We start from the raw sequence: 21,694 nt of genomic DNA, 5'->3' as shown, positions 1-21,694 counted from the left end.
GTGGTTATGACATAATCATTTCGTGATAACAGGTACATCTCTTATAGACTGAATACTGTTAAGAGAAGATAAGCGTATACGTTTCTTGGTGACGAGGCTTTTTATGATGCTTGTGGGCTCATTTTCGAAAGAGAAGGGTGCCCATCTTTTGACACAAATCGGGAGATGGGCGTCCTTCTCCCAGGGTCGCCCAAATCGTCATAATCGAAAGCCGATTTTGGGCGTCCTCTACACTGCCCCTGTAAAGGGATTTGTTGGAAGATCACTCATTGTGGGGTCCATGCAGAATGCCTCGCGCTTTCCCACAAAATTAGCACTACAAAAATACCGTGGCATGCTATATGCAATGAGCATGCAAATTACTTCCATGTTAAAATCATTGCTCAATATCACCTTACCTATCAGTTCCTGAGCAGTGATTGGCTCAGGCACTGACAGAAGGGGTGATATTAAAAAAAATAATAAACAAGAAGCTGCAGGCACGCATGCTGTGGAATTTTGCATTGGCCCCCATCACTACCCCCCAATCTGATCTCATTTCAAACCTCCCCAAACACAATATCTCTTCCTGTGCTCCCCCTTCCAAAAAATATCCCTCGTGTCTAGTGGGCCCCCTTTCCCAGGCCCCTATACCTTAAAATAAGGCAGGACCGATGCCCACTCACTCCTGTCGTCTTCAAAATGTCGGTGCACTGCCTCATGCACTGCATTCGGAGATGCACCAGGCAGAGTCTGCCATATAAGAGAAAAATTCCCTTATATGGCAGACTGAACCCGCCCAGTGCATCCTAAGATGTACTGGGTGGGGGTCACTCTGCCATATAAGGGAGTTTTTCTCTTATATGGGGCTGTCATTTAAAAAAAATGGCAACATCCTGCCCCATGCAGTGCATCTCAGGATGCACTGCGTGGGGCAGGGTGCTGCCATTTTTAAAATAACAGCTCCAAAGGCAGGAGCGGGTAGGTATCGCTCCTGCTTCATTTAAGGTTAAGAGGTCTGGAGGGGGCGTAAGCCAAAAGGTCGTGGGTTGAATGGCCCCTCACCCCCAAAACCACGGAGTTTTGGGGGAGGGTGGGGACCACTATACTACCAGGGCAAGTTGCTTTTTTTTTTAATACTGGGGGAAGGGTGAGGGTCCAGGTTAGGGGCAGGACCACTAGACTACCAAGTTGGTTCTTTCTTAAATATTGGGGAGGGGGGGTTGAGCTAGATTTGGGGGGGGGGAGGCACTGGATTACCAGGGACTGTTACAGAAAGGAGTCCGGAACAGGATAATCAGGTTGGAAGGAGAGAGAATGTGCACTAAACACATGCTCCTCTAACCCTTCTACGTTGCCTTGCTCCTGGTGAAAAGCTTGTTGCACACAATGCACATCAATCGCAGTGCCGCAGAATTGTTAATAACTGCATTACCATGCATTTTAATACATTTTAATGCACTGTGAGTAATGGTTTCCCAATGACTTAACACTCATGGTGAAATCATCTCTGCATTGCTTGGCCAGTAAAACCTGCAATAAAACCAGGTTAAACTAACAGTAATGCTTTCTAAAGCATGGATGGTTCAACAGCTGTACACATGTGTTGCGAGATACTTGTTCTTTAGTTAGTTTAGGCATAAAGAAATTCTTGGGATCATGCAAAACTCAGGTATCTGGATTCTAATTTGCATGCAAAGTTCAATCACAACACTACAAGGGTAATTTTATAACAGATCACCTAGCTTGAGAGAGCAAGAAGACACCTATTTGCAGCCTCTTTGATAAAGATACATAGGAGCATATATTTATGTTTAAAAAAAAAAGTGCAAACCCTTCAGAAAGAATGCCCATAATGAAGCCATGGATATCTGCATGACTTTACCTATGCTCCACCCCAGACCACGCCTACACTAAAGTTGTATACAAGCACGTAAATTCTTGTTGTTGTGCATACTAATATGTGACTATCTTTGAGAAAAGGTGACTAAAAGTCGCAGATCCAAAATATTGAGAATGGCCCATACGCAGTCTGCAAAAGTGACATGTTTAAACTTCTGTAACTTCTCTCTATATAAAACGCACCTCCAACATTCTAATGAAGACGGAATCTGTAGTTGTGTAGATCGCTGTTTGCCCATGAGCGTCTGCCCTGCCCTCGCGTCACAACGTGATGACGTCGAGGGCGGAGCACTGACACTCGCCGAATCGCATCGCTCACCCGTTAGTATGCCACGAAATGTTACGTCAGACGCATCACGGACCTAAGAGAACGACGGCCATTAAAAAAGTAAGGAGTATCAACAGCTGCTGCAACTCGGAGGGAGGGGGGGAGGACCCTGGAACTCAGAGGGAGGGGGGACACTGAAAGGAGGGGGGAACCCCGGAACTTGGAGGGAGGGAGGGGGGACCCTGGAACTTGGAGGGAAGGGGGACCCTGGAACTTGGAGGGAGGGGGGAGACAGCCCTGCAACTCGGAGGGACGGAGGGAGGGAATGGCCATGCAACTCAGAGGGAGGGAGGGTGAGAACACATTTAGCCTAACAATCGCTTTCAAAGCATTAATTGCAGAAAGGCAATACCTTGCTAGCGCCCGTTTCATTGGTTTCCGAAATGGGCCTTTTATCCTAGTTTTTCATATAAAAGGTGGGGGGGAGTTCGAACTGTTGTATTACAAATTGTTTGCTCGAACTGAAATCATGAAAACCTCTTTTTTTTTTTTTTGTTTCTGGTGACTTTTTGGTCACTTTTTTCCAGAGATTGTCACATATGTGTATGGTAGTTCTATGAGTCATTTAGGGGTGAAGTCTATAAACGGTGCCTAAAAAATTGTCACAGAAAAATACTCTCTTAACTGCTACTAAACTATACTATCGGAGTTTTCTCTACCGCTATTATTCCGAAAGGATTCAAAGCGGTTTACAGTAAATAGAAGAAGCTCCAATAATGAGGATTACATAATACAGTAAACAAAAAACAGATATAAAATCAAAAAGTCTTAAAAATACATCAAAAATTATTGTTCAAATAGGTACATTTTTAACATTTTTCTAAAAGAAAGAAGATACCAGCCTGAAAGTCAAAGGCAGTTTGTTCCATACTCTCTGGCCCCGACAAAAGGAAAAGAAACCTCGAAAACAGACTTGAAGCGAATATCTTTTTTTTTTTTTACTTATAAATGTTTATTAGAACAACATCTCAAACACATCATCGAGCCAGTGGCTCTAAACACATTACAACTTATCATTTTTTAAAAACATTTTCCTTTTAACCCTTTTATCCCCCCTGTGCCCCCCTCCCTTCCCTCCCCCCTCTCCCCTCCCCCCTTTCCCTCTACACCTTATTCCCCCAATAGTCCAAATCCCCCCTACTCTGTATTTCCCCCACCCTTTGTCCCCTTGTCTGCTAGATGTGACCATTCTGATGCCTCCGAATTGTATCTCCCCTTGCGCTTATCAGTCAATTTTTTCCAATTCTATGATGGTTCTAAATTTCTCCGACCAATCTTTTAAAGAGGAAAAATCTAACTTCAAAGTTCTCATAAAACCCAGCTTTCTATCTACAGATGGAAATACCAACAACTTGTTCAAGCGACGTTTAAGGAATAGTGCTTAAGCGCAGGGGCCGTGCGTAAATTTAGGCGCATCCACTCGCACCAACAAAAACGTGGTGCAGATGCCCACACCTACATTTACGCACGGAACCCGCTTATTTTATAATTGCACATGTAACTAGAATCCATGCCCACACTCCATCCCGAAACACCCATGACCCTCCCATTTTCGCACCCCTTCTCCAGGACGTGCATAAAATTTAGGCACGGATCACATGCCTAAATTTATGCATGTATACATTAATTGATTTCAATTAGCGCCAATAATTGCTTGTTAAAAAGCCAATTATTGGTGCTAATTGGCTCATCATTCAATTAATTTGTGCGCGCAATTTTTAGCGCTTGGGGGGTTAGTGTGTGTATACCGGACATCCCCATGAAAATGCCTTTATAAAATTGCCCTGCACATATTCACTGACTTCATTTCTTCCCCTATGGCAGTCGAATCCTTCTTCCATTTTCTGAAGGATTTTTTTTTTTAGCTCTAATAGCTTCCTTCACCTCACTTTTTAACCATGCCGGATGTTGTCATTCTGAGCCGGCATGGTGACTGTATTAATGCCAGCACAGGCACTTATATTATTATGTAAATTAAGTGCCCTTTCTATTTAGTTTAGGCTTGCTGTTTGTCAGTCCCAAACTAAGGCCCCGATGATCAGAAGCCCTGCTCCCTGCCATCACACCACATTTCTCTTTCTACAGCAATGACATTTTTGGGATGAATTCAAACCAAAGGCACAGCTAAGTGCTAGAAAGCAAGTGGCATAGTGTGGCTGTATCTTTCAACTTTAACCTCTTGCTTCTCCTTAGCTCCACTGGTTTATAATGAACATTGTATCAGGACACTCTGGAGAGGAGAGAATGCCATGGCATATCTGAAAGGTATTAATCTGCAAACGAACCTTTTCCGGAGATGGGAAGGCGGTAGAACTAGAGGGCATGATATGAGATTGAAGGGGGGCAGACTCAAGAAAAATGTCAAGAAGTATTTTTTCACGGAGAGAGTGGTGGATACTTGGAATGCTCTCCCATGGGAGGTGGTGGAGAGGAAAACGGTAACGGAATTCAAACATGCATGGGATAAACATAAAGGAATCCTGTTCCGAGGGAATGGATCCCCAGAAGCTTAGCCGAGATTGGGTGGCAGAGCCGGTGGTGGGAGGCGGGGCTGGTTGGGAGGCGGGGATAGTGCTGGGCAGACTTATACAGTCTGTGCCAGAGCCGGTGGTTGGGAGGCAGGGCTAGTTCTGGGCAAAACTTATACGGTCTGTGCCCTGAAAATGACAGATACAAATCAAGGTAAGTTATACACAAAAAGTAGAACATATGAGTTTATCTTGTTGGGCAGACTGGATGGACCATGCAGGTCTTTTTCTGCCGTCATCTACTATGTTACTATGTTACTATAAGGATAGGGCTATGAGTTCTTAATGCCACTAAAAGAACTCCTTTACCTGGGTATCACATTTTAGTTTACCGCACTGTCCTGCAGGAAGGGCCTTTGACTAAACACAGGATGGGATCCGGAGAAAGTAACATCAGCTACCATAGGGCAGTTTCCCAAACCTGTCTTGAGAAGCTCCCCAGGATATCTGCTGTGAATGTGCATTAGATAAATTTCCTTGCAATAAGAGCCGTTTATGCAAATTCACTTCATACATATTCACTGCAGATGTCCTGAAAACCCCAGGACAAGTTTTGCCATGAGGGAAACAAGGGGCAGACACAAGATCAAATGGTGAAGTGAGCACAAGCAGTGTTGCAGCGAGATTTGGAGGGTGTTTACAGAACAGCTGCAGTTGTAAAGTGGTAAGACTGATGAACAGCCCCTGAGGAAGCTGTAATAATGAAATGTATGGCCTTCGTCGGCTCAGTTTTGTCGGCAAAACCGCAGCCTACGCGTCTATGAGTTTTGAAATATGGATAACTGAGCACATTTCTGTATGGTTTTTTTTTTTACAAAAAGAAAATAGCAAACAAGTAATAAAACTGGAGTTAAAATATTAATAAAAATACAGAGGTTTCTGACTGATGAAAGAAATTTGGGGCCATCAAATAGACACATGTTTAAGTGTCCTGAGGCATCTGAGGTCTTTTCCTCAAACATATACTGTAGGTTCATACTATAGTGGAAATTAATTCCTCGGATTAGATGATGTTATTGGATGTAAGAAGCACATTTGTACAAAGGCAATTTTTGGTCTAATATCATCACTCAACCAATTCTATGGTGGAATATAATACATATTTGAGGGGGATGAGGTGAGGGAGGTGAGGTGGTGGGGGGGAAAGGTGGGGGGTAATATTCAAAACGTTTGATGACAATGTAAAGGTATTTTATTTTACTACATATGACTATTTGTATCTACCTATTTTGTTCTGGTGACACTGTTGACATGTTTCAGTCATCAATAAAAATGTTTTAAAATTAAATTAATTCCTCGGATTATATTGTGGTTGTGTTTTGGTATCACTTAGTATAATCAAGAAGCATCTTTTTGTTTTTGGCCAGTACAATGAATCCATAACCTGAGCTTTAGCACACAATGCCTTCAACAGAAAGCTTTTTTGGCATTTTTGAGGATTTCTGTGTAGGCTTGAACATGAGATTGGAAGAGGACAAATGAAACGGAGAGAGCTGTTTCATTCATTAGTGGTGTGACTGGTGACCTACTAGTGGACTGTACAATTGCTTTGCCTTGGGTTTGTTTCTTGTACTGGATATGCTCAGTACTGATTTCTGTATGAGATTCCACTGTTGGTAACACTAGCATAAGTCCCAAGGGTATATGGAGCATGTTGGTAGAAGCCCATCCAAGTGACTGTCACTCCAACATGGATTGCTTCAACTTAAGATTGTTCTTCCTTTCCCCTCCATCAACTTCAGTAGAAACAGAGAAAAACCAAATGGCCTATCCAGTTTGCCTACTCAAATGTCAATTTATACTCTGACTAGCCGTTTAGCCCGTTAAAACGGGCGAGATTTTTGTTATGCAAAATTCCTCTGTCCCCTGCCCTCTCCCCTCCCCTCCATCCATGTGCATCTCCCTTCCTGTCTTCCCTCTCCTCCATCCATGTCCAGCATTTCTCCTGCCCTCCCCTCCATCCATCTATGTCCATTAGCTCTCCTCTCTCCCCTGCCCTCCCCACCCTTGGCCAGCGATTCTCTTTTACCCCATGTCCTCCCCTCTCATTCTTACCCCCTGTCCTCCCCTGTCATTCACATCCAGTTATTTTCCTCTATCCCCTTCCCTCTCCTCTGCCCCCTCCCCTCCATCCATCCATCCATGTGCATCTTCCTGTCTTCCCTCACCTGCATACATGCCCAGCATTTCTCCTTCCCTCACCTGCATCCATGTCCAGCATTTCTCCTGCCCTCCCCCCCCCCGAGGTCGCCGCTACCGCCCCTCCCCCCCGGGGTCGCCGCCGGCCCCCCTCCACCCGGGCCGGGGGCTCTCCTCTCCATTAAGCTTACAGCGCCTCACCTCCGAAACCGCAGCAGGCAGATCGCCTCCCATCGGCCTCCCTTCCCTGCCTGTGTCCCGCCCTCGTGTGACGGGAGGCAATCTGCTTGCTGCGGTTTCGGCGCTGTAAGTTGAATGGAGAGGAGAGGGCCCGGCCCAGGTGGAGGGGGTGCCGGCAGCGACCTTGGGGGGGGGGGGGGGAGCGGTAGCAACCTCGGCGGTTCCCTCCTTCCCCTTCCGTGTTCCAGGTCCACTCCTCAGCGCAGCATTTCTTTCCCTGTCTGTTCCATCCTCTGACGTCATCACGTGTTGACGCGGGGGCGGGACAGAGAGGGAAGTCTCTACTGCGCATTTGCGGGTGAGTCGGTCACTTGCCATTTATATGTTTGATGAGTGTATAGAACATTTACCCTCTGACTCTAGAAACAGACAAGTAACTTTTGTAGAAGGAAGCTCAATAACTAGATGTTTCAGCAAGAAATGCTTCAGGGGCAGAAATCCTAAAAATGCTTAGAACCATAATTAGCAATATTGAGCTGTAACCTTTTCTTGCCAGGTGAGCATCAGGATAGACTCACTCTCATTGATATGAAAGTTGTTCTATTGAAACTATGAAATTGTATCACTGCAGGGAGAGAAGGATTTCCATTGTATCCCCCCACCCCACTAGCTTCCTTATACAGGTATGATCAAAGTTCCTCAGTATCTAAGGCAGCTTATATCTCTTAAGGGATGGGCATGCCAGTGAATATGGTGGCATCTGATCTCTCACAAGATCTGTATGTATGGTGGCAGTAGTATGAAGGGTGATGTGCCCAAGGTGTGACATAATGGAGATGTATATAACCCCTGGTAAGGAGGAGTTAGTGGTCTCCTTTTCTTTCTCCCAGGTGGTCCTAGGCTGAGTCGAAGGCTTATCTTGAGGATTGGTCCCCTGAACCAGACCTTAGCAGCAGGGATACGGGTCAAAGCATGCAAAGGGAGACATGAAGAAGATGAGTTACCTGACAGATAACGTTATCATAGTAAGCCAATGCACGGGCATAAGGGGAGAGGTTAGATGGGGTGTCGCAAAGTTTCCTTACATTTGGGTGCGAGCCTTCAGCGATCGTGGAGAGAGAAAAATTATCGTTGTGAAGCTCTGACGGTGTTCGGTATCTGCTGGGGAAGGGGGTGACAAAAAAAGGAAAAGAGAAAGAACAAAGCAGAAAAGTGAATGGAAATAAGTAACATCATTGCAATAACTTACATCCAATTCAACAAGGATAGGTGACAAACAAAATTCATCTATTTCATTTTGCCGGCTAGAACTGTAGCTTATACATATGTTTTAATGATTTTTTTTTAAACATTTTTTTCCATTTCACTTCCCCATCCCTTCAGGTTTCAGATTTATTTTATATATCACCTATCATGGTGATAACTACTCAGTTTCCTCAGTTTCCAATAAATTAAAATATAAGTTATACCCTTCATCCACAACCTCCCTTTCCTCTCCATCAAACCACGATTGCTACCAACACTTACCTCTCAAGAATGGTCTCCTGGTCATTCAGGCCAGGGCTGCCGAGAGACAAAGCTGGGCTTGGGGCAAACAATCTTTAGGGCCCCACCGCCCCCGACCACTTCTCCCTCCACTGCTGCCGCCCTCCCCCCCTGCAGCAGCAAATGAGAGCATAAAATTTGTTTTACTTTTTTGGGATCTTGCCAGGTATTTGTGACCTGTATTGGCCACTGTTGGAAACAGGATACTGGGCTTGTTGGATCTTTGGTCTGTCCCAGTATGGTGATACTTAGGGTAGTGGAAAAGGCATATAAATTTTGGTGGGGTGGGGGGAAGCAGCGTTCCCCAGGGGATATGTGTGAATTCAACACAGTTTTATGGACAGGTCATGGTACTATAGTCTGAAAATCATTACATGCAGCAGGAAAGATCACTCAGATAAACGGTAAATATCATACACTACATACTGAGTCTGCTCTCCCCTGGGCCGTGAAACATGTCCCTAGCCTTTCCCAGTGAGTTTTAGCAGCACTGCTCAATAGAAGGATTAACTCGAACTTAGGCCGGAGGGCCTGGGAAATCACACAGTTAGTACTGCAAACGTGGCCTTGGATAAACCGTGTACAATTTTATTCTGGCCAAAAAACTGTTTTTCCAGCATTCCAGATGTGGTCGGAGATGAAGGAAGTGAGCTGATTAAATGGAATGCTGTTTAACAGCAGTATCATGACGAGCAGTGCTTCCTTGAGTTTAAATATTGTTATTCCATGTGCATGGAATGGCAAAGTCTATGAGATGGAAGCACTGCTTTTAGACAACTGCTGCACTGAAGTAGTTATTGTACATATTCATCTGGAGCCGAGGGAGGCAGTAGGTTGTCACTGCTGCCAAGAAAATACAACAGTGCATCCATATTATCCTGTTGTAATACATCTCTGGCATTCTATAGAGCTATACCCAGCACCTGCAGTAAATACAGAGTTTTGGGGCTATCGGGGTAATTCTATAACTTGGCACTTCGTTAACACTGTTCCCTCTAAGCTCAGAGGGAGTCCTCCACCTACAGTCCTGCCATCGGGGGGCACTGTTTCACTGTCACATTTTCAGTACTGAGGGACAGGTAAGCTCTGCAGGACTCCAGGGAACCTGACTGCTCCTAGCAATTGAAAACACAAGAGTGGAGGAGTGGCCTAGTGGTTAGGGTAGTGGACTTTGGTCCTGGGGAACTGAGGAACTGAGTTCGATTCCCACTTCAGGCACAGGCAGCTCCTTGTGACTCTGGGCAAGTCACTTAACCCTCCATTGCCCCAGGTACAAATAAGTACCTGTATACAATATGTAAGCCGCATTGAGCCTGCCATGAGTGGGAAAGTGCGGGGTACAAATGTAACAAAAATAAAATATTGAAGCACCACCACCACCCACCGGAAGCAATGAAGTTGGAGGAGCCCCGCTCAGCTTACAAGGAACAGTGCTCGTTAGGCGCCTTGATGCAATGCGCCGAGTGCCAATTTAATAACAGTATCTTGCGCCATTATGGACTAGTAGCACACAATTTGTCATCAATTCACCTACCTTCAGTTCCAACCACTTATGCCAGGTCTATGGCTGGTGTACCTAAGTACGCCACACAGTGTGTGTAACTTATACCGTCCGTTGTTAAAAATTTACCAGCACACCTCTGCCTATGTGGGGCTGTGTCAAAGGCTTTACTAAAATATAAATATACACCACATCTAGTGCTTCCCCTAAACCCAACTGTTTGGTCACCCAGTCAAAGAAGTTAATCAGATTAGTCTGACGAGAACTTCCTCTAGTAAAACTATGCTGCCTCGGGTCCTGCAAACCATTCGATTCCAAAAACCTCTCCATCCTCTGTTTTAGGAGCCTTTCCATTAATTTACTCACCACTGAGAGCTAAGACTAACTGGCCTGTACTTCCCAACCTCGGCCCGATATTCAGACCACGGGAGTTAGCCGGGCTAACTCTCGCGGCTGGCGCTAAAACTGGATATTCCATGCCACGTTATTTCAGGTGACCAGCACTGAATATCCAGTTTACTTTTGGCCAGTTTGACTTTGACTGGCCAAGCACTGGCAAGTCAAAGTCAAACCGGCCAAAGGTAGGACTGCCTTGCACATGGCCAAATATACTACTACTACTTAACATTTCTAAAGCGCTACTAGGGTTACGCAGCACTGTACAATTTAACATAGAAGGACAGTCCCTGCTCAAAGAGCTTACAATCTAAAGGACAAATGTACAGTCAGTCAAGTAGGGGCAGTCAAATATGGCCACTAATGTTAAGTGGCAATGCACCGAAAATAGCCGGTTATATCGTCCAATATAACCGGCTACCCAATACCTACTAACCGGCCATGTCCTGCTGAATACTGGCCTGCTGAATAGCCAGCTATGTGGCATTTAACCAGCCAGGTGCCAATCCTGGCCAGTTCAATGCCTTTGAATATTGGGGGCGCCTCCTCTCTACTTCCACTTTTGTGGAGAGGGACCACATCTGCCCTTCTCCAGGCCTCCAGGATCACTCCCGACTCTAGAGAAATATCGAAAAGTCACACAGTGGGGCTGCCAGTACTTCCGTAAGTTCCTTCAGTAGCCTCATCTATATCCCATCTGGCCCCATCGCTTTGTCTACCTTTATTTTTAGCTAGCTCCTCGTGAACACAGTCTTCTGAAATTTGGTCAAGGTCTACCACACATTCATTCTTATTAGCATTTGTCTTCTGTGGTTCTACTCCCAGCCCTTCATCTGGGAACACAGAACAGGAATATCTGTGGAGCAATTCCGCTTTATTTTTTAAATCAGCTTCTATGTATTGCTCCCCTTCACCTTCTATTCTCACAATGCCATTATTGCAATTCCTCCTGTCACTTACATGTCTAAAGAATGTCTTGGCCACTAATTTTACCTTATTGGCTATTTCTTTCATTTGCATCTTTGCTTGCCTGACTACTTTATCAGCTGCTCTAAGCTTTTCCATGTACTGTAGCCTGTCATCTTCTTTCTGTGATGTCTTGTAATTTATGAAGGCTTGCCTCTTTTCCATTACCTTTTCACAGGGCCGCCGAGAGATTGCGCCACTGAGGATAGTAGAACTTTGCGATTTGGAAAGAGCGTGCGTGCAATGCTGAAAGGAAATCGCATGCAAATAAGCTGCATGTATTTCCAGCAAGCATTTCGGTAGGGATAGCGTCTAGCACATGTGCAGGACAGTCTCTTGGTAAGTGTCCCCGTCCTTCGCATGTGCTAGGGCTGATGTACTCTTTCCTGTCTCTTGCAGAAATTCAGTGCCAGTGCCCGGTCCCCAGGCCCCGCCAACAGAAGTTTTCCTCCAGCGATGTTCTTCACTCTGCCGACCTGCCTGCCCTTCAGCTGCTTTTTGAAACGCATGCAGTTTTTAACGGGGACTTTTGTGCATCGGGCCCTTATTTTTCTAAAATGGATTTTCATGCCACACATAACCAGAGCATGAAGGCGGTAGAACTAGAGGACATGAAATGAGGTTGAAGGGGGGCAGACTCAAGAAAAATGTCAGGAAGTATTTTTTCACGGAGAGAGTGGTGGATACTTGGAATGCCCTCCTGAGGGAGGTGGCGGAGATGAAAACGGTAACGGAATTCAAAAATGCACGGGATAAACATAAAGGAATCCTGTTCAGAAGGAATGGATCCTCAGAAGCTTAGCAGAGATTGGGTGGCAGCACCGGTGGTTGGGAGGCAGGGCAAGTACTGGGCAGACTTCTACGGTCTATGCCCCGAAAATGGCAAGGATAAATCAAGGTCAGGTATACATATAAAGTAGCACATATGAGTTTATCTTGTTGAGCAGACTGGTTGGACCGTACAGGTCTTTATCTGCCATCATCTACTATGAATGTCCATTTCACCATCTATTTTAGAACAGGCTCTATGTTGGCAGACCCTGTTCTAAACATACTAGCAGCACTTGAGACATCCAAACCAGGGTATCTCAGGTTCTTCTAAAATACTGCTCTATATCAGTGTAGGGGGTGGGGTGGGGCTCCTTTCCTCCACTTCCCACTAGCTTCCTTATAGGGGTAACAGTGAAGGTTCCTCTGTATCTATGGCAGCCTATGTTTTGTAAGTGATTGTGTGACACTAAATTCGGGCACACCTGATCCCTCACAGGATCTGTATGTTGCATGAAGAGGGGCAGGTCAAGAGGGGATGTGCCCAGGGTGTGTTATAATGAGCCCCTGGTAAACAGAGTAAATAGGGTTAGGGGTTTCATCTTCATTCTCTATCCTCCTGAGAGGCAGCCAGGATTCAGAAAGGGAGAACCTGGGCCCTGCAGTAAAGAGTCACCAAGCTGGGGTGTACCAGCAACAGAAGAGAGAAATCCTGTGAGGAGTCCTCACCCTGGTGAGCAGCCAGGGCCAAAGGAAGGTGTCTGGACTCCACAGTGAGGGGTTGCTGGGCTGGAAGTTGTTTCGGACAGAGGAGTACCACAGAGGGCCTGTGTTCTAGTGAACTCCATACAGGAGGAGTTCCTAACTATTTGAATAGTCATCTGGTTAGAGGTCTGAATCAGGGGCGAAGCCAGAAAACAGATTTTGGGTGGGCCTAGGCAAGAAGTGGGTGGGAACCAAGTATTCTCCCCCCCCCCCCCCCCCCCCCACCACCAACCACCACCAAAAAAAAAATCTCAGCTGGCAGGAAAACGCTTCTTTCCACCTTGGCAGTCTGTAGCACGCATGCGCTGAAAACTAAGCATGTGCAAGTGCTGGTATCATGGAGAGTAGAATTTTCATTTCCATCAGGTGGAAGTCTTCAGCTGGTGGAGCTTGGGATCCCCACCAGCTACCGCTAAATGTGTGCTACTGTTGGGTGGGCCTGAGCCCTAATTAGGTGGGCCCTGGCCCATCCAGGCCCACCTGTGGCTACGCCACTGGTCTGAATATTGTTGATTAAGCGCATAACCCCAAGGACTGCCCTTGCTCCACCCCAGCACTATCCAGATAGTGCCAAGGTAGTACTTAAGGATATTCAATGGCACTATCTGTATAGTGCCGCTGAATATCCCAGTCAGTGGCACTTAACTGGTTAGCAGATACTGAATAGCAGGCTGTACGTTTTTATTCAGAGACTGGCCTGAACTATGAATTTTGTAGTGTACTTGAAGGTTGAGCAGATTGGTACAGCCAAAGGAGGAAGACAAGAGACAGTAGGGCTATGAGAGTTAGCTCTCCCCTCACCTAACAGAGCCCCAGGGGTCAGAAGCCTGGAATTTACACCTGGTGTGAAGGCCCCAAGCACCCAGGCTGCTACTTCACTCTCTAAATAGAGGACATTTTTGGACAAACGTAAAATATAGGGACTAGTTCTGGAACCCTGGAATTAGCACCAGTCCACGAAGACTTTTTCTGCATCTCAGACTAGTATAAGATGGCCAGATAATGCTGTGTTGTTCAGGGGCCAGTCCAGCACTGCTTTTACTTCACATCCAGCTGCCTCCAGACAGAGAGGTGTGGTCACACTGTGTGGAATTAAGTTAACTCATTAATGCAACTGTATATTAACAGCCTGCGTAGCTGTGGCAATTGTGTGTTTAGTGCAGGATAGAAGATTTTGATTGGAGTTCTATTCCTGTTTGCTGGCCTTTTTTACTTTGAAGAAATCAAAGCAATACAGAGTATTTTTATTTAGAGACTGGCCTTGATGGTGAAATCTGTAGTATACTTGAGGGGTTAACAAACTGGTATAGCCTGAGGAGGAAGACAGTAACCCACAGAGATCTTCCACTACCTAAAATGACCCCAGGGGTTGGGGCCTGGAGTTTTGCTTCTATCTCACATTGTATGCTTGGTGTGAAGCTTCACAACCTCTCAGGTCTTTAAGTATGCAAAATTGACACTAATAGATTAACTCTGGGGTAGGAGATTAATGCAGCAATGTGTCTTTACAGGAGGCAGGCAGGACGGAGGCTTTACTAACCAGACTCCTCCATCTATGAAGTCCAGTGTTAATTCCCTCCCTGAGCTCCACTTGAGTTCCCCCAGCATGGGGATATCAAGGCCTGCATATGTGAGCTGCAGATAGAGACCCTCCCTGCATTGGAATGTAAATCCCAGGAACCACCAGATGGCCAGGGAGGCTCCTCGGGCTGGTGAAAAGGGCTATTCTGAATACAAGAGAAACACATTTGCACCCCTCTAACCTATTTGCATATTTATTTATTTAGAACAGTTATATCCCACAGATTCCCACCACGGCAGGCTCTATGTGGCTAACAACATTAGGAAAAGAACATCAAACTAAATCATAGGCAGAACAGAGAATAAGGTGCATCTTGGATGGGGCAAACAGGAGGTGTCAAAAGAAGGACAGTAGGAAGTTAAGTAACAGAGGAGTATGTTCTAGCACATAGATAAGTCTTAAAGGACTTCTTGAACAGGTTGTGGTCAATAGTCTCCTTTAATGTTGATGGAAGAGCATTCCAATAACGAGGACTCACAAAGCAAAAGGAGGAGGCGAAGAGTGGTTTGTATCTCAGATTCCTGCAGTTAGGAAAGTGGAGATTGCGATAGGTCCGTGAAGGCTTTTTGGAATTTCTGGAAGGGAGGTCAATCAGGCTGAACATATAAGCTGGAGCTTCCCCGTAAACGATCTTGTGTGTTAGTGCACAGATTTTGAATTCGATACGCTCTTTTATCGGGAGCCAGTGGAGCTTCTCTCTAAGGGGTTTTGCTGCTTCAAACCGAGATTTACCAAATATTAATCTTGCTGCCGTATTTTGAGCCGTTTGGAGTTTCTTTAGGCTGTGCTCTTTGTAACCGGTGTAAATCCCATTGCAGTAGTCGAAATGGCTCAATACTAGAGAGTGTATGAGTCCGGAATAGGTCACACGGAAGGAAATATCCTTCTGAAATATTACTTATTTGTCTACAAAAGCCTTCAGGATAACGGAGTGACTTGGTATGACTTAGGCTTAAGGAACAAATTATTATTGTAGAAAAAAAAAAGTTAATGAAAACGTATTTTTGGTCGGGATTTTGGAATTTTTTGCATGACCAGTAGGACATTTGTTGGATGTATTTTGCATTTTAGCATGTAAATTACATTCGTTTTAATTGCACTGGAAATGATCTCTCATGTTGAATGAAGTATGTAAGTTAGGTCATGTTGTATCATATAGGAATAAATACATAATCATTTTATTATTTTATGTTAGTGTTTTAAGAGGTTTTAGGGGGTCACATGACGTGAGCATTTATGCCTACCAAAGGCTGGTGTAAATGCTGACGCCCAACTGATGGCAGTTAGGCGCAAATCCAAGTATTTTATAAAATCACGCATAATTTCTGGGAACACTCCTAACTCGCCCATGCCCCTCCCATACTCACCCTCCTTTGGACTTGCATTTTATGAAATTTAGGCACATATGTTATAGAATCTGTATGTAACTCCTAATTACTGCCAATCAAGTGCCCGGTAACATCAATTATTGATTGTTAGTGCCTAATTAGCTAAGTAGTTTATGAAGGGATCTGCAATCTCTGCCCAAATTTGGGTGATGGGAAGAAGTAGACACTGAAAAGCGAAGCTCCTCTGTTCCTCTCTCTAATTTACTAAACTCTCCGCCTCTGCTCACAGAGTGAATTCTCAATTCAGCTGGTTAGTCTCAGGACTCCTTCGGGTATCATCTGTGAAAGTTTTCACTCGATATCACCTGATGATGGTTTCCAAACTGCTCAAAAATGACCAAGGCAAGCAGCGTGTAGCAGATACCAAAATGGCAGCCCCGTGCTCCCCGCCGAGCCCGATCATCTGCTCTTCATGGGCTACAGAGATAACAGCTAAGGTCAGGGCCACCGAGAGACTGGGCCAGGTCCGAGGCAAGGCTGCCCCCGCCGCCGCCCCCCGAGGTCATCGTCGTCGTTGCCGCCCCCCTCCGTCCACCATTGGGCCGGGCCCCCCTGAATTAAAATCATAGCACCTCACCTCGACCTTGCTCAGTGTGAAAGAAGCGCTGCAGCGGCAGTCTGCAGATCGCCTCCCTTCGGGCCTTCCGTCCCTGTGTCCCGCCCTTGTGCAAGTTACGTCAGATGAGGGCGGAACACAGGGAGGGAAGGCCCGAAGGGAGGCGTTCTGCAGACTGCCGTTGCTGCGCTTCTTTCACACAGAGCAAGGTCGAGGTGAGGCGCTATGATTTTAATTCAGGGGGGCCTGGCCCGGTGGCGGATGGAGGGGGCGGGTGGAGGGGACTGCGGCGCCGGGCCCCCCTTGGAGGCCCGGGGAATTTTGTCCCCCCTGCCCCCCCCCCTCCTGGCGGCCCTGGCTAAGGTCACTGAGGCAGTAGAAGCCGCGCTAGATAAAAAGCTGCAATAGATTAATGACAGAGCCAAGGAGGCTCACAAACGGCTCGATAGCTTGAGTCTGGAATTGGATGCGCATATGCAGAGGACTGGCAATTGCTGGCGATCACTCCAGGACAGCTTTGTAAAGCTCCAGGCCTCAATGGATTCTACATGGAATTCTATAAGGTGCTGAAGGAAGATATTCTCACCCTACTGATAGCAGCGTTTAATGAGATAGTACACAGAGGGCGCTTCCTGATAGTCTAAAGACAGCTCAGATTTTGGCCTTTCCCAAACTGGGCAGAGATTGTACTAAGGTAGAATCCTATCGGCCTATATTGCTAATAAGCTATGAGGCTAAATTGTTAGCTAAAATTATGGTGAATAGGTTAGCCCAAGTGTTGCCCGGATTGTTGGCGGAGCCTCAGGTAGGTTTTGTTAAGGGTAGGTATTCAGTACTACTACTACTTGACATTTCTAAAGCGCTACTAGGGTTACGCAGCGCTGTACAATTTAACATAGAAGGACAGTCCCTGCTCAAAGGAGCTTACAATCTAAAGGACAAATGTACAGTCAGTCAAATAGGGGCAGTCTAGATTTCCTGAAAGGTATAAAGGTTAGGTGCGAAAGCAACATTGAAGAGGTGGGCTTTGAGCAAGGATTTGAAGATGGGTAGGGAAGGGGCTTGGCGTAAGGGCTCAGGAAGTTGATTCCAAGCATAGGGTGAGTACAGAATGTGCAACGTATTCTAGCCTCATTAGAAGAAGTAACTTGGTGTAAAAGCCCTTCCTTGCTAATCAGTTTTGATGCTGAGAAAGTTTTTGATAAGGTAAGGTGGGATTTTTTTATATGCTACTCTAAACGCTTATGGTCTGACGGGATTGTTTAAGGACATGGTCAGTACTCTTTACACGGGTCCACAAGCGGTGTTAAGTGTCAATGGTATACAGTCGGAACCTTTTCAATTTTTCGAGGGACATGTCAGGGATGCCCCTCTGTCCCCCTACTGTTTGTCTTGAAGCTTGACCCCCTGCTCAGGGAGGTGGGATCTAATCCAGAAGACATCATCAGAATTTAAGATTGCCGCATTTGCAGACAATCTACTTGTACATCTTTTGGACCCCCAATCTTCCCTGCCGGCTTTGTTGGACATTTTCCACAATATGGGGATTTTTCGGGGTTTCAACTTAATTTTCTTAAGTCTGAGGCTCTGCAAGGGAGATTTCCTTTATGATGGGTGGATGGCCATTTCAAATATTTAGGTGTTTATCCGATGGGAGATGTATCTAAGTTATATCACTTCAACATGCAAAAACTATTAGTGTTTTCAAAGACACAACTCAGTGGCATCCTTTGCCGCTATCCCTTATGAACAGAAACAGCTTATACAAATGGCTTTATGTTCTTAGCTGCTCCCTTTATATTTTTGTAAGAAGGACCTTACCTTGTTGCGGCTATTATCTTGTTTTTGCTGGCAGGGTAAAAAAACCTCATTTGAAATTTCAGCTCCTTTGTGGTTGGTGGTCTGAGGGAGGGCTAGGACTCCCGAATGTGGGTCAATACAACAAGGCTTGTATTTTACAACATCTCCAAGATTGGGTTTTTGATACTGATGATTTTACTCCCATAAGGTATGAGCAAGATTATTTGGCCCTGTTGTGCCCCCTTTCCTTACTTCATGCTTCTCAGAGATTCCTCCCAAAATACTTGAAACAAAGCTTGATATTATGGCCTCTGCAGTTGGTATGGAGGGATGTTGCGAGATTATGGAGTCAGAATCCCAGAGGGTTGGATTTATTGCCCATTCAAGGTAATATAGAGTTTTCCCTGGAGAAACTCAGCAGTATTTCAACGATGGGAAAAAGGGGGAGATTTCACTTTTGGTGCACGTGCTTTTGGAAAATGGCTCTCTCATGGCTTTTTCTGAGTTACTAAGACCTCCTTTGATAAACTATTACTACTACTTATCACTTCTATAGCGCTACAAGGCATACGCAGCACTGTACACCATACACGAAAAGACAGTCCCTGCTCAAAGAGCTCACAACCTAAATAAGACAGATAAACAGACAGAACAACTAAGAGGTAAGGGAATTAAAGAGGTGGGGTACAGGGCAAGAAAGTAGTGGTTAGGAGTCAAAAGCAATGTCAAAGAGGTGGACTTTTAGCCTGGACTTGAGTAGAGGAGTGTGGTAGCCATGTTAGTCCACTCTTAAGGTTATCAATAGAAATCAAACAAAATAAAACATGGAAAAGAAAATAAGATGATACCTTTTTTATTGGACATAACTTAATACTTTTCTTGATTAGCTTTCGAAGGTTGCCCTTCTTCGTCAGATCGGAAGCTGACAATGTATATAAGTGAAAACATTCAAGCATTACTATGACAGTCTGACAGGGTGGGAGGATGGGGTGGGTAGGAGGTATGCATGGGGACATCAAAGCATATCATTGATATTCTAACAGGATGGGTGTGGATAGGTGAGGGGTGGGGTGATCAACAGAGAAATACAACTTTATGGTTTATAATGGGCTAGGAACCCCAGATCCTTGTTAAGTCCTTTCTGTTGGGTGTTAAAATATTCAATCATTCTGACTTCAAAGGTCTTACGTAAGTCAGAATGATTGAATATTTTAACACCCAACAGAAAGGACTTAACAAGGATCTGGGGTTCCTAGCCCATTATAAACCATAAAGCTGTATTTCTCTGTTATCACCCCACCCCTCACCTATCCACACCCATCCTGTTAGAATATCAATGATATGCCTTGATGTCCCCATGCATACCTCCTACCCACCCCCATCCTCCCACCCTGTCAGACTGTCATAGTAATGCTTGAATGTTTTCATTTATATACACTGTCAGCTAGCACATTTGCTTATTTCCGATCTGACGAAGAAGGGCAACCTTCGAAAGCTAATCAAGAAATGTATTAAGTTATGTCCAATAAAAAAGGTATCATCTTATTTTCTTTTCCATGTTTTATTTTGTTTGATTTCTATTGATAGCCTGGACTTGAAAACGGCCATAGACGGGGTTAGACGTACAGGCTCGGGAAGTCTATTCCAGGCGTGAGGTGCAGCGAGATAAAAGGAATGGAGTCTGGAATCAGCAGTAGAGGAGAAGGGGACAGACAAGAGAGATTTATCTACAGAGCAGAGTACCAGAGGGGGGGGGGGTGGCATGCCTATCTCCAATTGTCACACTATATCAATTCCCTTCTGAAACCAGGGCTTATCATCCACTATAGTAAGGTTTTGCGTAACTGGTAGGTTTCCTCTAAGGGAGACCGGCTCTCAATTTCAGAGCTGTATAATCGACTACTGAAGAAAAGTGGGCAGGTGGACTTTAGCATTATACGGTACAAATGAGTGGAGGACTTAGGATCTGGGGTGGTTTTAGATTTTCGACGAACCATAGCACAAATTCTTGCTGTTGTTTATTCAGCTGAATTGAAAGAATGTCAATTTTGGGTACTTCATCGGGGCTAGTACATAAGTATTGCCATACTGGGAAAGACCAAAGGTCCATCAAGCCCAGTATCCCGTTTCCAACAGTGGCCAATCCAGGTCACAAATACCTGGCAAGATCCCAAAAAAGTACAAAAGAAATTGGCGTAAATGGTCGCACCTAAATGTAGTCGCGGTTCCCAGCTAAATTTTCAGCACCATTTTTTAAGGCACCGTTTATTGAATTTACTCCATTACGGCATAACATGCTACTTACAATGTCGACACAGTTCACAAAAAAAATATCTTGATTGATAGCACAGGGTGTAAGCAAAGATGGAACATATAGAATAAGGGGATTAATTTAAAGAAAGATGAACGTGAAGTCAGGTGCCTTAATATAATCTCAGCTAGAGCAGGAATGGATAAGCAATTCCTGTTACGGTATGTGCAGCTGGGGTTAGTCCTTCTGTGTGTGTCACTATCTAGTTAGTATGTGCAACTATGAGCCGTCTAGGATATTGGCGGAATACTAATACATAAATGAATTAGTATCAAGGCATTTCAGTGTGAAGAAGCTGGTGGGGTCCACAACTGGCATGGCGTGATTTAAGGAGCGCTGAGGCCAGTATAAAAACTCCTCAGCAACCAGGGGGGAGGATAATGGGAGCGAAGGACACATGTCCTTACATGCACAAAGCTTCTTATTACAAATGCAAATGAGCTGCCCCCCACCCTGCCTCTCTGCCCAGCCACAATAGATCCCTCTCTCCTTAAGTCCTCCTTCTCCCCTTAGCTTAAGGAGTTAAAGAGCTTTGCAGAGTTTTCAGCAGCTGCCGCTCTGCAGGAGGCATCTTATCCCGGGAGCAGCAGATGGTGCTTTGTTAGGCCATCACTTGCAAAACCGGGTGAAGAGATCCAGCCATGCCCTCTTCGGAGCTTGAGTTCAGCACCAATCATATTCAAGCTGCACCCACACCTGCACAAAAGGCTCCAACAAGGAGATCAGTTGAGGGGCTATAAACATTTAAGCAGTGGCATTCCTAGGGGGGCAGACACCGGGGCGGCGCCCCCCCCCCCCCCCGATGCAGCGTGGACCTCCCCCGCAAAAGAGCCCCCCCGGGTGCATGCTGCTGGGGAGGGGTGCCGCAGCGCGCGCCTGCTGCGAGTTTACTAACTTTGCTCGTTCGCTGCAGCTCCCTCTGCCCCGGAACAGGAAGTAACCTGTTCCGGGGCAGAGGGAGCTGCAGCGAACGAGAGAAGTTAGCGAACTCTCGCAGCAGGCGCACGCCGCAGCACCCCCCCCAGCGGCGTGCACCCGGGGCGGACCGCCCCCCACCCCC

General features: G+C 45.6%; 1 protein-coding gene across 3 annotated transcripts in view; it reads right to left on the bottom strand.

Moving 5' to 3' along the window:
• CSPG5 (chondroitin sulfate proteoglycan 5) overlaps positions 1 to 21,694 on the bottom strand; it is a 148,955-nt gene that overhangs the window by 992 nt on the left and 126,269 nt on the right. Inside the window, exon 4 of one of the 3 annotated variants that reach the window (XM_030196643.1) lies at positions 8,061 to 8,217. In XM_030196643.1, coding sequence (XP_030052503.1) covers positions 8,061 to 8,217 — 157 coding nt within the window. The remainder of the gene's footprint in view (positions 1 to 8,060; positions 8,218 to 21,694) is intronic. The other 2 variants (XM_030196661.1, XM_030196652.1) reach the window with 2 other exon arrangements.

This window comes from Microcaecilia unicolor, chromosome 1 (genome assembly GCF_901765095.1).
Source record: "Microcaecilia unicolor chromosome 1, aMicUni1.1, whole genome shotgun sequence".
NCBI classification, from domain to species: Eukaryota; Metazoa; Chordata; class Amphibia; order Gymnophiona; family Siphonopidae; genus Microcaecilia; species Microcaecilia unicolor.
Note: the sequence above shows the minus strand (reverse complement) of the source record. Positions and strands in the feature narration are given on the sequence as shown.